At 43.3% G+C, this 15,000-nt stretch overlaps 1 protein-coding gene across 1 annotated transcript in view; it reads right to left on the bottom strand.

Annotated features, from left to right (window-relative positions):
* Window positions 1-15,000, bottom strand: part of nt5dc1 (5'-nucleotidase domain containing 1) — a 39,801-nt gene that overhangs the window by 11,050 nt on the left and 13,751 nt on the right. The window contains exons 7-9 of the mRNA XM_027030741.2: window positions 3,359-3,533; window positions 1,281-1,378; window positions 440-561 (exon numbers count right to left, since the gene is read on the bottom strand). Of these exons, the coding sequence (XP_026886542.2) occupies window positions 440-561; window positions 1,281-1,378; window positions 3,359-3,533 (395 nt within the window). The remainder of the gene's footprint in view (window positions 1-439; window positions 562-1,280; window positions 1,379-3,358; window positions 3,534-15,000) is intronic.

Below are 15,000 nucleotides of genomic sequence, written 5' to 3'. Positions count from 1 at the left end.
GACCATGCTGATAACAACCACGCTGATAACGACCATATAACAACTATTCTGATAAGGACCATCTAACGACCAGGCTGATAACGACCATGCTGATACTGACCATATAACGACCACGCTGTTAACGACCACACTGTTAATGACCACGCTGTTAACGACCATACTGATACTGACCATATAACGACAATGTTGATAAAAACCATGCTGATAACGACCATGCTGATAACGACCACATAACAACCATACTGTTAACGACCACTCTGTTAACGACCACGCTGATACTGACCATATAACGATCACGCTGTTAACGACCACGCTGATAACGGCCATATAACGACCATGCTGATAACGACCAAGTTGATAACGACCACATAACAACCACGCTGTTAACGACCACATAACGACCACGCTGATAACGGATGCTAACGACACCACCTCTCACCTTCGGCTGGGCTTTGCCAGTCATGGACTTCAGCAGTTCGTGTAGATGAGGCCAGTTGCCCTGAGAATACCAGCCAGGTTTTTCTAACCCTGGTAACCCCACACTATCCTCCAAGTCATTCACTACAAAGAGAGAGAGAATATTTGTCATGCCAATAAAGCACCATTAAACAACACACTCAATAAATCAGGAATGAGGCAGTATACGTAATGATCAGGAATGAGGTGGTACTCGTAATGAAGGGTTAGGATACATCACATTTTGTCACGTTTCTGTAATGACCTGAATTAAAATCATTACCGCTAAAGTTGTTTGGGAAAGAATTGGTTGTAAAAACATGATTCTCTTGATCAGACTCACCCAAAGCGGGAGTATGTGTGTGTGTGTGTGTGTGTGTGTGTGTGTGTGTATATGTGTGTGTGCCTGTATATGTGTGCGTGCGTGTGTGTATGTGTGCGTGTGTGTGTGTGTGTATGTATGAGTGTGTGTGCGCGCATGTGTGTGCGTATATATATGTGCGTTTATGTGTTAGATTCCTTTGGTCTTCACCCAGAGCAGAGTCCCTGTGGCAGGATGAAGTACCTGAACACACGTCCACTGGACTGGTTCTGGTTCTGTTTCCCATTAACTTAACTTGTAGACACCACCTGCTATATGTGCTGGTATATGTGTGTGTGTGTGTGTGTGTGTGTGTGTGTGTGTGTGTGTGTGTGTGTGTGTGTGTGTATATGTGTGTGTGCACATGTGCATGTGAATATGTACGTGTGTGTGTGTGTGTGCGTATGTGTTTGCATATGTGTGCTTGTGTGTGTGTGTGTGTGTGTGTGTCTGTCTGTCTCACCCAGTGTTCTGAATGGTCTCTGCTGTGGAATGAGGGAGAAGAACCCTGGTTTCAGTGCATTAGTGATGATGACATCGAAAAGCTCCTCAAAGTCCTTCCTGTAAGAGTTAAACAGAGTATCAAAGCACTGAATCATATCAGACTAATGTGATCTGTCTGTCTGCACTCATCACATCAGACTAATGTGATCGGTCTGTCTGCACTCATCACATCAGATTAATGTGATCTGTCTGTCTGCACTCATCACATCAGACTAATGTGATCGGTCTGTCTGCACTCATCACATCAGACTAATGTGATCGGTCTGTCTGCACTCATCACATCAGACTAATGTGATCTGTCTGTCTGCACTCATCACATCAGACTAATGTGATTTGTCTGTCTGCACTCATCACATTATATCAGATGTATTTATTCTGTATTTATTATTATTTCTCAGTCTCTTTGTAAGAATACAATAGAAAATACAAGACATGTGTATTGAAACCTCTTCTATAGACCACAGTGAAGAGTGTTTGGTGTGACCTCCCCTCACAGTGGAGCACTAGCAGTAAAACCCACTCTAAAGAACTCTGGGATGTGATGAGAAAACCCGCGTCTAAACTACCAGGAACAGGACAGTCTCCACAACATAGATCAACATGTGCTTTGTGCCAAGGGAGGTCACACTAAATACTGACCTTTGCCTGTAGAACCCATTTTATATGTGTATGTATATATGCACACACTCAAGGGCGCATGCAAACACACACACACACACACACACACACACACACACACACACACACACACACACACACACACACACACACACACACATTTGTTTCCTCTTCCACAGTCCTGCACAGTTGGCAAAACAAAACTACAACAAAACATCAATACTACCATTCATAAATTACTCAATACTACCATTCATAAATTACTCAATACTACCATTCATAAATTACTCAATGCTACCATTCATAATTAATCAATACTACCATTCATAAATTACTCAATGCTACCATTCATAAATTACTCAATGCTACCATTCATAATTAATCAATACTACATTCATAAATTACTCAATACTACCATTCATAATTAATCAATAATACCATTCATAAATTACTCAATACTACCATTCATAATTAATCAATACTACCATTCATAAATTAATCAATACTACCATTCATAAATTCAGTTCTTTATACCTAATCATATGATCAGACACACAGTAGGCACATGTGAATTTCTCTGTACAGTGCATGTGCATGTATTTTGGTGTGATTATACACTTCTGACACATATGACAGTACAGTCAGTGCTGAAGAACACGCCTATAACACGTATGACAGTACAGAAGACACCTATGACACATATGACAGTACTGCCGAAGAACACGTGAGGGCGAACCCAGAGGAGGAATTACACAACATCAACATTCCTTTTTCCTATTTGTTTTTTTCAAGGCAAATCAGTGCACCAGCTTGGCCGTTACAGGTGGCTTGCAATGCTGGCTGTCCACCACCAGGAGGAGGCCACGAGCTGGATATTAATCAGTGCTCGTCAGGCTGACCTCCCACAGGTGGCCTGCTGTCTATATGTCTCTTTGTGAAACCTTGATGTGTGCAACCTGTGTGCCAAGCTGGCTGGGAATCTGTAGTTTTCAAGTGGAATGTTTCCAACCAGAGACTCCTGTAGTCCGTCTTGCCTCCTATTTGAGGGACAGTCCTCCCTCATGTTTGTATTGTGTAGCTTCTTCTGCAGAGAGTTCCTCTTCGTCAGAAGGAGACGTTCCTCCTGTTGCAGGAGTTTCCCAGTAGGAGTCTCTTCTGTAGTGTAGTGGTTAGGGTACAGGCCCGAGACCAGTTTGGAGCCTGGTTTGATCCCTGGATTGGGCTGAGCAAGACTGAGTCCTGTCTGGGATTTAATTGCCTATAGTCTGTGTGGGTGAGACCCCAGCTTCCTTAAAGCTGTCCCCTCCACAGGGAGTCATCCATGTTTCTCTCTCTGTCCAACTGATGACCTACTAACCCTAAAATAATGTACTAAATAAAGTGTGTGTGTGTGAGAGAGAGAGAGAGAGAGAGACTCACCCCAGGATGTGCTCACACACAAGTCTGCAGTAGTCTGAGTGTGAGCTGGTGATGAGCAGTAACACTTTGCCTTCCTCCTTCAGCCTTCGCAGCCAGCGACACACAGAGGCCGAGCAGGGCTGCAGGTATCGGCCTGGGTCCCTCTTCACACTGGGGAAGTACCAACCTGCATCCTCTACACACACACACACACACACCTGCATGTATATCACCCTGCATGGTATAATTGAAGGCCTGAGAGTTCTGGTAACTAACCCAAACCCTAGATAGGTCCTTCACTAACAATGAGGGTTAGTTACCTGTCCTTCACTAACAGGGTTAGTATCTGTCTACAACTAGACATACAAATATGATTCATTTATTATTTATATCAACAGACTAGGCATATTCTGTATAAAACATGTAGACCACATGTAAAATGCATTATCACAAATATGGACATTTTCTTGAAAAAAATCCTTGAAGATACCCAACTAAGAACAATTTTAATCCAGACAGGCTACAACAAACTTTACTTCTCTGAAATGAGGGCAGTTAAACAGCAGAGGGCAGTGTATGACTTCGATGTGCTGACACAAAGGAAGAGTTTAATATGGTGTAAAAATCATTCCCTGTATGTGTGAAATGTACTTGCATGTGCAGACACACATGCATGGACACACACAACCTGATAGTCCTATAGTAGCCTATAGGAGGTCTGTGTTCTGCCTGTCATCTCATCACAGGGGCTGCCAGGGTGTGTGTGTGTGTGTGTGTGTGTGTGTGTGTGTGTGTGTGTACACGAGTGTGTGCATGGGGGAAATGTCACTTGTGAACTTGGCTCCAGTGTGTGCACATGAGTGTAACAGAAGTAAAGAGTTTTTTGTGTGTGTACTGGGTGTGTGTGTGTGTGTGAGTGTGTGTGTGTGTGTATGTGTACGATGGTGAGGGTGTATGTGTACTGGGGGTGTGTGTGTATGATGGTGAGGGTGTATGTGTGCTGGGTGTGTGTGTATGATGGGGAGGGTGTATGTGTACTGGGTGTGTGTGTATGATGGTGTGTGTGTGTGTGTGTGTGTGTGTGTGTACTGGGTGTGTGTGTATGATGGTGTGTGTGTGTGTGTGTACTGGGTGTGTGTGTGTGTGTGTACTGGGTGTGTACTGGGTGTGTGGGTGTGTGTGTACTGGGTGTGTGTGTGTGTATGATATGTGTGTGTGTGTATGATGATACATGTGTGTGTGTGTATGATGATATATGTGTGTGTGTGTATGATGATATGTGTGTGTGTGTGTGTGTATGATGATGTGTGTGTGTGTGTGTGTGATAGTGTGTGTGTGTACTGGGTGTGTGTATGATGGTGAGGGTGTGTGTGTGTGATGCTGAGGGTGTGTGTGATGCTGAGGGTGTGTGTGTGTGTGTGTGTGTGTGTGTGTGTGTACTGGGTGTGTGTGTGTGTATGATGGTGTGTGTGTGTGTGTGTGTGTGTGTATGATGGTGTGTGTGTGTATGATGGTGTGTGTGTGTGTATGATGCTGAGGGTGTGTGTGTGTATGATGGGGTGTGTGTACTGGGGGTGTGCGTGTGTATGATGGGGGTGTGTATGATGGGGTGTGTGTACTGGGGGTGTGTGTACTGGGGGTGTGTGTATGATGGGGTGTGTGTACTGGGGGTGTGTGTTTGATGGGGTGTGTGTACTGGGGGTGTGTGTATGATGGGGTGTGTGTACTGGGGGTGTGTGTATGATGGGGTGTGTGTACTGGGGGTGTGTGTATGATGGGGTGTGTGTACTGGGGGTGTGTGTATGATGGGGTGTGTGTACTGGGGGTGTGTGTATGATGGGGTGTGTGTACTGGGGGTGTGTGTATGATGGGGTGTGTGTACTGGGGGTGTGTGTATGATGGGGTGTGTGTATGATGGGGTGTGTGTACTGGGGGTGTGTGTATGATGGGGTGTGTGTACTGGGGGTGTGTGTATGATGGGGTGTGTGTATGATGGGGTGTGTGTATGATGGGGTGTGTGTATGATGGGGTGTGTGTATGATGGGGTGTGTGTACTGGGGGTGTGTGTACTGGGGGTGTGTGTATGATGGGGTGTGTGTACTGGGGGTGTGTGTATGATGGGGTGTGTGTATGATGGGGTGTGTGTACTGGGGGTGTGTGATGGTGAGGGAGGGGGGGTGTGTGTGTATGATGGTGAGGGGTGCGTGTGTGTGTGTATGATGGTGAGGGGTGCGTGTGTGTGTGTATGATGGTGAGGGGTGCGTGTGTGTGTGTGTGTGTGTGTGTGTGTGTGTGTGTGTGTGTGTATGATGGTGAGGGGTGTGTGTATGTGTGTGTGTGTGTGTGTGTGTGTGTATGATGGTGAGGGGGTGTGTGTGATGGTGAGTGTGTGTGTGTGTGTGTGTGTGTGTGTGATGGTGAGGGTGTGTGTGTGTGATGGTGAGGGAGGGTGTGTGTGTATGATGGTGGGGGGGTGTATGATGGTGAGGGGTGTGTGTGTGTATGATGGTGAGGGGTGTGTGTGTGTATGATGGTGAGGGGTGTGTGTGTGTATGATGGTGAGGGGTGTGTGTGTGTGTGTGTGTGTGTGTGTGTATGATGGTGAGGGTGTGTGTGTGTGTATGATGGTGAGGGTGTGTGTGTGTGTGTGTGTGTGTATGATGGTGAGGGTGTGTGTGTGTGGGTGGGTGTGTGTGTATGATGGTGAGGGTGTGTGTGTGTGGGTGGGTGTGTGTGTATGATGGTGAGGGTGTGTGTGTGTGTGGGTGGGTGTGTGTGTATGATGGTGAGGGTGTGTGTGTGTGTGTGGGTGGGTGGGTGTGTATGATGGTGAGGGGGTGTGGGTGTGTGTATGTATGATGGTGAGGGTGTGTGTGTGTGTGTGTGTGTGTGTGTGTGTGTGTGTGTGTGTGTGTGTGATGGTGAGGGAGGGAGTGTGTGTGTGTGTGTGTGTGTGTGTGTGTGTGTGTGTGTGTGTGTGTGTGTGTGTGTATGATGGTGAGTGTGTGTGTGTGTGTGTGTGTTCACAAGACACAGGAACAAACAGATCCCAAACACCCTCAATACTGAGTCAGAGAAGGAGAGAATGTGCAACCACATTAAGTTGAACCAGCCCCACCCTGGCACCCTTGCACAGATTCACCACGTCTATATTTACTTACTGGGGTTTTCACAATAGTTCGTAATATTCATAATACTAATTCAAATACCAACAGAAATTCTACAGTTTCCTCAAGTTTGAGATGAACAGTTTATCCAAGTCAAGGCTAATGCAGAACTCATTCACTGAGCCATTACAGTCTGTAATCAGCTCACAGTAACATGTATGTCTCTGTGCACATGCCTGAGGCCAAAAAAAGCCAGCCGTACATCCTGTTCAACAGTCCAGAATACAGAGACCTGCACAGGTCCTGTTCCACAATGGAGTCCTGCACAAGCTGTACCATACCGCACAGTTGTGGAACAGGAGATGTGCAGAACTGAGTCCCACATGTCCTGTGCCACATTCTTCTGCAGTCCCATAACCACAGGTGTGATCTTTAGTGCTTGATTCTGCATGTTGACACTGTTATTTTATTCCTTCACAAACACACAAGCAACTGAAGAGGAGAAGAAAGGAAGGATGAGAGAACTGTAGAAAAATGTTAGTGTTGTGTATGTGTACCCTTGTGTGTGTGAGTGCTTTGCACGTGTTTTTTTGTGTGCAAGCGTGCGTGTGTTTCTCCCCAGAACTCTGTATCACAGTGTTCTTTCAAATTCTTCTTTCGATGAGGACGTTTTAGTTTTGTAGTTAAAGCAGTACAGTCACAGGTGTTTCAAGTTGTGTAGTCAGAAGGTGTGTTTCCTGATACAGACAGCATTTCTGTTAGATGTTTTCACTCAACAATAGAAGAATGTACAAAGATAATACAGTACAGCCATTTGAACTGTTCATCCATAACTGTAGCTCTAAATATACTTGAGTGTGAAAGCAGATCAACTCCAGATAAATGTTCCATACCTGCAATAACGGTACATGTGAAGATGGTTTATGTATTCGTACAGGTTTTCCAATCTGGACTGTGCTGTGTGTGTGTGTGTGTGTGTGTGTGTGTGTGTGTGTGTGTGTGTGTGTGTGTGTGTGTGTGTGTGTGTGTGTTTGTTTGTATACATGGGCATGAATGTGACACTCCCTTCACAACATAATCTTTATAAACAGCAGCAAATCAGAGAAGTACAAACCCTCCCAAAAAAGCCGTCAGCAAGTCATGCAGTTACACCCTGTGGACAATTCAAGCACAGCTAAAATATTTCACTTTCGCAATGTCTCCTCTTATCATAAAGATGCAAAGCAGTGTTTAGTGTAATGGCAGAAATTCACAGCTCACCACACAGAAGCCTGAGACAACTTAGACAGGGTTTAGAAACCGTTTAGCATTTCAGAGGGATTCAGACCTAACAATGGCATCACTTCATTTTAAAACAAAATTAACTCCCATATATATTTTTGTAATTGTACATTTTCAATAAACTATGAATAGATCAAAGTAAACAATAAACCTCAGCCTAATCCTAAAACAGAAGAAACATACACAAAAAAGACTTCATCATCAGCTATAGTGACCCATTTTTAGGTTGCACTGATATACACGTATTTGAACATTTTGTTTAAAAAATTCATTTAAGGAGGTAAATAAGAATTCATATTAAGATATGTTTCCCCTTCAGTTAAGTACAGCTTTAAAACATCGGACAATCTTTAACAAAGCAAAGCATAAAGGTCAAAGCTGCTATGTAGCTGTGCAATTAATCTGAAATGACATCTAAGGACAACTACGTAAAACTACATCTACTGTTCAATACTGCCTCCTGTAGTGTTACTGTTCAATACTGCCTCCTGCAGTGTTACTGTTCAATACTGCCTCCTGCAGTGTTACTGTTCAATACTGCCCCTTGCAGTGTTACTGTTCAATACTGCCCCTTGCAGTGTTACTGTTCAATACTGCCCCCTGCAGTGTTACTGTTCAATACTGCCCCCTACAGTGTTACTGTTCAATACTGCCCCCTGTAGTGTTACTGTTCAATACTGCCCCCTGTAGTGTTACTGTTCAATACTGCCTCCTGCAGTGTTACTGTTCAATACTGCCCCCTACAGTGTTACTGTTCAATACTGCCTCCTACAGTGTTACTGTTCAATACTGCCCCCTACAGTGTTACTGTTCAATACTGCCCCCTACAGTGTTACTGTTCAATACTGCCTCCTGCAGTGTTACTGTTCAATACTGCCTCCTGCAGTGTTACTGTTCATTACTGCCCCCTACAGTGTTACTGTTCATTACTGCCCCCTACAGTGTTACTGTTCAATACTGCCCCCTGCAGTGTTACTGTTCAATACTGCCTCCTGCAGTGTTACTGTTCAATACTGCCCCCTACAGTGTTACTGTTCAATACTGCCTCCTACAGTGTTACTGTTCAATACTGCCTCCTACAGTGTTACTGTTCAATACTGCCTCCTACAGTGTTACTGTTCAATACTGCCCCCTGCAGTGTTACTGTTCAATACTGCCCCCTAGTGTTACTGTTCAATACTGCCCAACACTGTAAAAATACAGTATTATAGCATTACAGTATCCAGTATTGTGCTGTACTATCAATGAAGTTTCTAACAAAATAACACCCCCCCCCCCCCAAAAAAAAAAAGAGTTCCAGACACGCTGCATCCAGAAAGCCACCAACATTGTGAAAGACCCCACACACCCCTCACATGAACTGTTCACCCTTTTGCCATCTGGAAGAAGGTACCGCAGCATCCAGTCCCGCACCTCCAGACTGTGCAACAGCTTCTTCCCAGAAGCCATTAGACTCCTGAACTCTGGCTAACTCCAATTCCAATTCAGATTCCAAAATGGGCACTTTTATACATGCTTATAGACAGTCACTCACACTCACACACACACACACAAATACATACATACATACATATCCATACACACACTCACACATTGTTTTGCATTGGACTTCACACAAATAAACTATGCACTCCTGTTGCAGTCTTGCACATTATCCTACTTGCTGCTAGAGTACTGTACTAAACCAGCACTGTACTCTGAACTGTTCTGGCTGCTACCGGTGACTGCTATGTTCAGTGTAGCATGTCACTGAATCCTATGCACAACTCACTTTACATATTCCCAGTACTGTGTACTGGACTAAATAATTACACTGTCTACTCATTTTGTATTTGTCCTGTCCTGTATTTATTATTGTTTCTTTAATGTTTATGACATTTTGACAGCATTCAACCTCACCCTCAACCAGTCTCCTCCGACTCACAAAACGGGCAATGTTCTGGACCTGATCTTCACCCGTACCACCACCACCACATCGGACATCGCAGTCACCCCCCTCCACCTCTCGGACCATCACTTTCTATCCTTCTCTCTCTCCCTTCTCTTCTCATCCAGTCCTCTCCAACATGTTCCTCCTCCTTCCATTGCAATCTGCACTCCATAACTACCTCTTCCCTTACTTCTACTATTTTGTCCACCCTTCCTCACCCTGTCTTCTCTCTCTTTGGATACAGTTACAAATACCTTCATTTCTACACTCTCCTCATCAATGAATCTTCTGTGCCCTCTCTCCTCTTGACCCGCTAAGTCCTCCCCACCTGCCCCCTTCGCTGCCACAGGAGAGAACTAAGGACTGCAGAGAGGTGGTGGAGGAAATCTCACGTAGATTCAGACCTCAGCTCATGCCAGTCTCTCCTTTCCAAGTTCTCACTGGAAGTAACATCTGCAAAGTCATCCTGCTACAGAGAGAAATTTGAATCATCATCATCTGATCCATGCAAGCGCTTCATTATTTTTTCTTCTCTCCTTAATCCTCCCCCTCCTTCCTCATCTCTTACTCTGGAGGATTTTATCACCTTCTTTGAGGAGAATTTTACAGCAATCCACCAGTCCTTTTCCTCTGTTCCCACTCCTCCAACTAATGTGCATTCCCCAACATCCAACTCTCTGACTTCTTTTTCTCTTCTCTCCGCAGATGAAATTCTTCAACTCCTGACTTCCAGCAATCTGACTACATGTCCGCTGGATCCAATTTCTTCTGCTCTGTTCCAGACAATCGCAAGAGATTTGCTTCCTTTCATCTGTCATCATCAACAACTCATCTTCTGGATACGTGCCTACTGCATTCAGAATCGCCAGGGTCGTACCAATCCTCAAGAAGGCCACACTTGACAGCTCCAGCGTTACCAACTACAGACTGGTATCACTTCTCTCTTTCCTCTCAAAAGCTCTTGAACGAGCAGTTTGTAATCAATTGTCTCTTTTCCTCACCCAGAACCAGCTGCATGATCCCAATCAGTCTGGCTACAAACCGGCACATTCTACAGAAATGGCCCTCATAGCAGTGACTGAAAAACTTCATGCTGCTAAAGCTGCCAAACTGTCATCTGTTTTGATTCTTCTAGACCTTTCAGCAGCCTTTGACACAGTGAACCACAACATTCTTCTCTCTGTTCTCAATAGGCTTGGTGTGACTCTGCTTGGAGATGGTTTCAGTCCTATCTGGAGGGACGGTCCTATCAGGTGACATGGAGAGGATCCACATCCAAACCGTGTAGACTCTCCACTGGTGTTCCACAAGGCTCAGTATTAGGCCCCCTTCTCTTCTCTTTGTATACGCGTTCTCTTGGTGATGTAATATCTTATCATGGTTTCTCCTACCACTGCTATGCCGATGACACTCAATTATTTCTTTCTTTTCCACCCTCTGACACGCAGGTCTTTAGACGTATCTCAACATGCTTGACTGACATCACATCATGGATGACGGCCCACCACTTGAAGGTCAACCCCAGTAAAACCGAGCTTCTGTTCATTCCAGGTACTACCAACCCTTACCATGACCTCACTGTTTCCTTTGAGAATTCCCTGGTATCACCATCCAAAGCTGCCCGTAGCCTGGACGTAACTTTGGACAACCAGTTGTCGTTCTCAACTCATGTTTTTAATCTAATCTTGCAGATTCTTCTTTTGTAACATATGAAGGATTTGACCCTTTCTCTCAAAGGACGCTTCCCAGGTGATTGTGCAGTCTCTTGTGATCTCAAAGCTAGACTACTGCCACTCGCTACTTGCTGGTCTTCCACTGAGAGTCAGCAAACCTCTACAACTTGTCCAGAATGCAGCAGCCCAGCTGGTCTTCAATCTTCCGAAGTTCACACGTTACTCCAGTGCTACACTCCCTTCATTGGCTCCCTGTAGCTGCACGCATCAGATTTAAAACCTTGATACTTGCCTACAAAGCCAAAAATGGACCAGCCCCTACATACATGAGGTCAATGGTCAAAGCCCAATCCGTACCTCGAGTATTTCAAACCTCAAGTACGGCTCGGCTTGAAATACCTTGCTTCAGGTCTCATGGACGACAAGCATCGAGAGCATCGAGAGAAAAATCTAGCATTTTCTGTCCTGGCTCCAAGATGGTGGAATGAACTCCCACTTGCTGTCCGGACAGCAGAGTTCCTTGCAGTCTTCAAATGCAGACTGAAGACCTATCTATTTGCAGAATGTTTAAAGGACGACTAACACTGCTCCCATATTGACTGACTAAATTAATATTTATTATAGGGTATTGTTTATGTTATTTAACCAACTCTAGCACTTATTGTTTATAGCACTTATCATTGTTTAAGACAGACCTTATGTATTTTGTACTTCTAGGTATCAGCATTCATCCCTGTATTCTACAGAATTCTAATTCATTGGTATGTCTGATTCTACCCTACTGTACTGTACTAGGATATATTCTATGAGTAAACAACAAAACACTTTCGTAAGGCGCTCTGGAAAAGAGTGTCTGCTAAATGCCGTAAACATAATGTAAATGTGTTTGTGAAGGAGGTCTGTGTGTAGACTGTGTCCATGACTGACGTGTTTCTGACGGAGGTCTGTATGTAGACTGTTCATTACTGATGTGTTTGTGTTTCTGACGGAGGTCTGTATGTAGACTGTTCATTACTGATGTGTTTGTGAAGGACTGTTAAACAGCAGTATGCTGTATTTTCCACTGTGAAAATCACTCGGGTCATAAACACTCCCATCAAATGGCCGATGACTTCAGTGGGTGAGTTAAATTTGTATGTGTATCTCAAAACAAAGATTGTTGCCAACCACACATCTTCAGGGCAGTGACAGTGCAAGATGGTAACTAACCATCAGCAGTTCAGTCTCCACACAGACACACACAGGGGGGCCACAGACAGACTTAAAACATTTGAAACACTTAATAATGCCTTGTTTTTGTTTTCTTTGTGACTGATAAATGCTTTGTTTAAAATATATGAGACAGCCACCAAAAGAGATGTGTGTCAGATCTGCATTAGTGTTAGGGTTTAGGGCTATTTTAGGGTCGGGTTTAGGGCCATTTTATTGTCGAGTTAGTGTTATTTTAGGAAGGATTAAAGAAATGGTCTCCATTATAGGGTACACCTTTCCATAGACACCTTATGTTGGTATGGTTTATTCATTATTTATTTTAAAGCCTTTTGTTAAATATTAATATGTAAATAAATAAATATCACTTTTTACCCTGCTTTTGCAAAGCTGTATAATCACAGTCATGCTAGTAAAGCATTATAATACTAAATATAATAATAAATATAAAACTAAATGCAATCAAATGACAGCCAAAGAATTATAGAGGTTAAGAGACTGTAACATGAAAATGCTGAACTGTCCTGTGTGAAACAGCTCACTGAAATAAAAGTAAACTTCCACATTAAGACCAGCTTTTCTATTCTGATCATGAATATTAGTAATTTTAATCTCCAAATTGGATCAAACTGTAACATTTAATCTGCACTACAGCTCACTCTGGGAACACACTGGAAGGTGAAATGGTGAAGATTAAATGGCGTTTGGATTTACCACATGTTTGGTTTTTTTGAGATCTGGCCAACTAAACTGAACTATATCTGAACTGCATCTATCTATGTAATGTTGACCCTGGGACCACAAAGAAACCAGGCTAAGAATATAATTAACTATAATTAACCAAAGGCATCGAAGCACTCAGCGTAACTAAGAGAAAACACGGGACTCCTCCCACAAAAAATATCTCAAGGTAAACAGAAACAGAAAATGCACTTGTAAACAAAGTAGACCAAAATTACTAGTGCCTTTGAGGTTGGACGTTTGCTTATTCCAGAGCTTACAGGCTATCCTCAGGTAAAAGAACAACACCAATCTAAACTACGCTTAAATGGAAATGGAAATGTCATCATTACTCATGGACATAAATCAACCTTTTAAATAAATGAGACAGTGATATTCTGTATAACTCAAGAGTGTGATGTATACTGTATAGCACATTCACTCACACTTTAAATGTCTATCTTATAGTCACAGTTTATAGATGTACAATTATAGCCTGTAACCCTAAGCCATTACACCCATTAATGTATTACATAAATCAACCCATGAAACTGGTGTAATGAAATGAACTGAAATCATGTGAAACAGATTTTTCTCCCACTGCAACAAAACCTACTGACACAAAACCAAACTTAGATACAGATATCCAGATATGCAGAGTTGAGACTTATTTCAAAAGTCACAAACAGCATTTCATGTAGCAAACAAATGTGACAAATACACTAAGGCACAGTCAAAGAACTAACTTGTTAAGGTTACCCCACGCTGTAGAGGAACCATCTCTGACAACGTTTTGGTAAATAACTTCGTCTCCAAAATGTTACATAGAACTGCTTCCTCTGAGGTCACTTTATAACGAACAAGTTGGCAGGACAGTTCCACCACGGTTACCGCTGCCTCACCAGTGTTCATTATCATACTATTCTAGATCTCCAAGCATCTATGTAGCTCCTGGCTATGTGGCCACCCACAAGTTTATTTAAGGGTGGGGGAGACAGATGTGTTATATACATTAAGATAATAACCAAGTTTAACCAAACCCACCCTTTCTGGGACACTACAAACATCGGAGTCTCTTAGTGGCAGGACATGTGCAGGAGATGAAAATTCTGATTCCGTGCATAGTTCCCTAATTATAAGTAAACACATCTGAGAGGGGCCTTAGAGAGCCCAGCAGTGGCGGCTGGACTACTCAAGCACTCATTTGGGGAAGAAGCAAGCACACACTGTCTTTATCTGTTCTGGACACCACGTTCCAAGTCAGCAAAGTCACACACCATTTTCAATCCATCAGCCCATGTGGGCACGAGTATGCAGTCTGTCACAAATTAAATATGCTACTAAACAAAATGGACATGAACTTTTATTAAATACTAGTAACTTTTTCTTAAGTACTAGTATAAGCAAGGTTTTGTTTTATGTTCCACATAATTAGGTATCACACATTATTATATTGCTGTTACCAACATTCATATTCTTAGGCTAGAATTCATGGTTCTGATAAGTTATACACAGAATCCAACAGACTTTTATTTCTCAATTTTAAAACAATACAAAGTGTCCAGGGCAGTCTCTAAAATCAACAAGCTCAGGTTTTTCCATCTCATACTACTCCACTGGCCACTTAATGCTGTTTTAGCACTGAGAAACTCATGAGTTTCACCTGTGTCTTGTTTAGTGTGCTAACACGTATTTAATCCGTTTATTCAGTTTCGTCGCGGGACATTGTTAGCCCTAGCCTCT

Source organism: Electrophorus electricus, chromosome 8 (genome assembly GCF_013358815.1).
Source record: "Electrophorus electricus isolate fEleEle1 chromosome 8, fEleEle1.pri, whole genome shotgun sequence".
In the NCBI taxonomy this organism is placed as follows: Eukaryota; Metazoa; Chordata; class Actinopteri; order Gymnotiformes; family Gymnotidae; genus Electrophorus; species Electrophorus electricus.
Note: the sequence above shows the minus strand (reverse complement) of the source record. Positions and strands in the feature narration are given on the sequence as shown.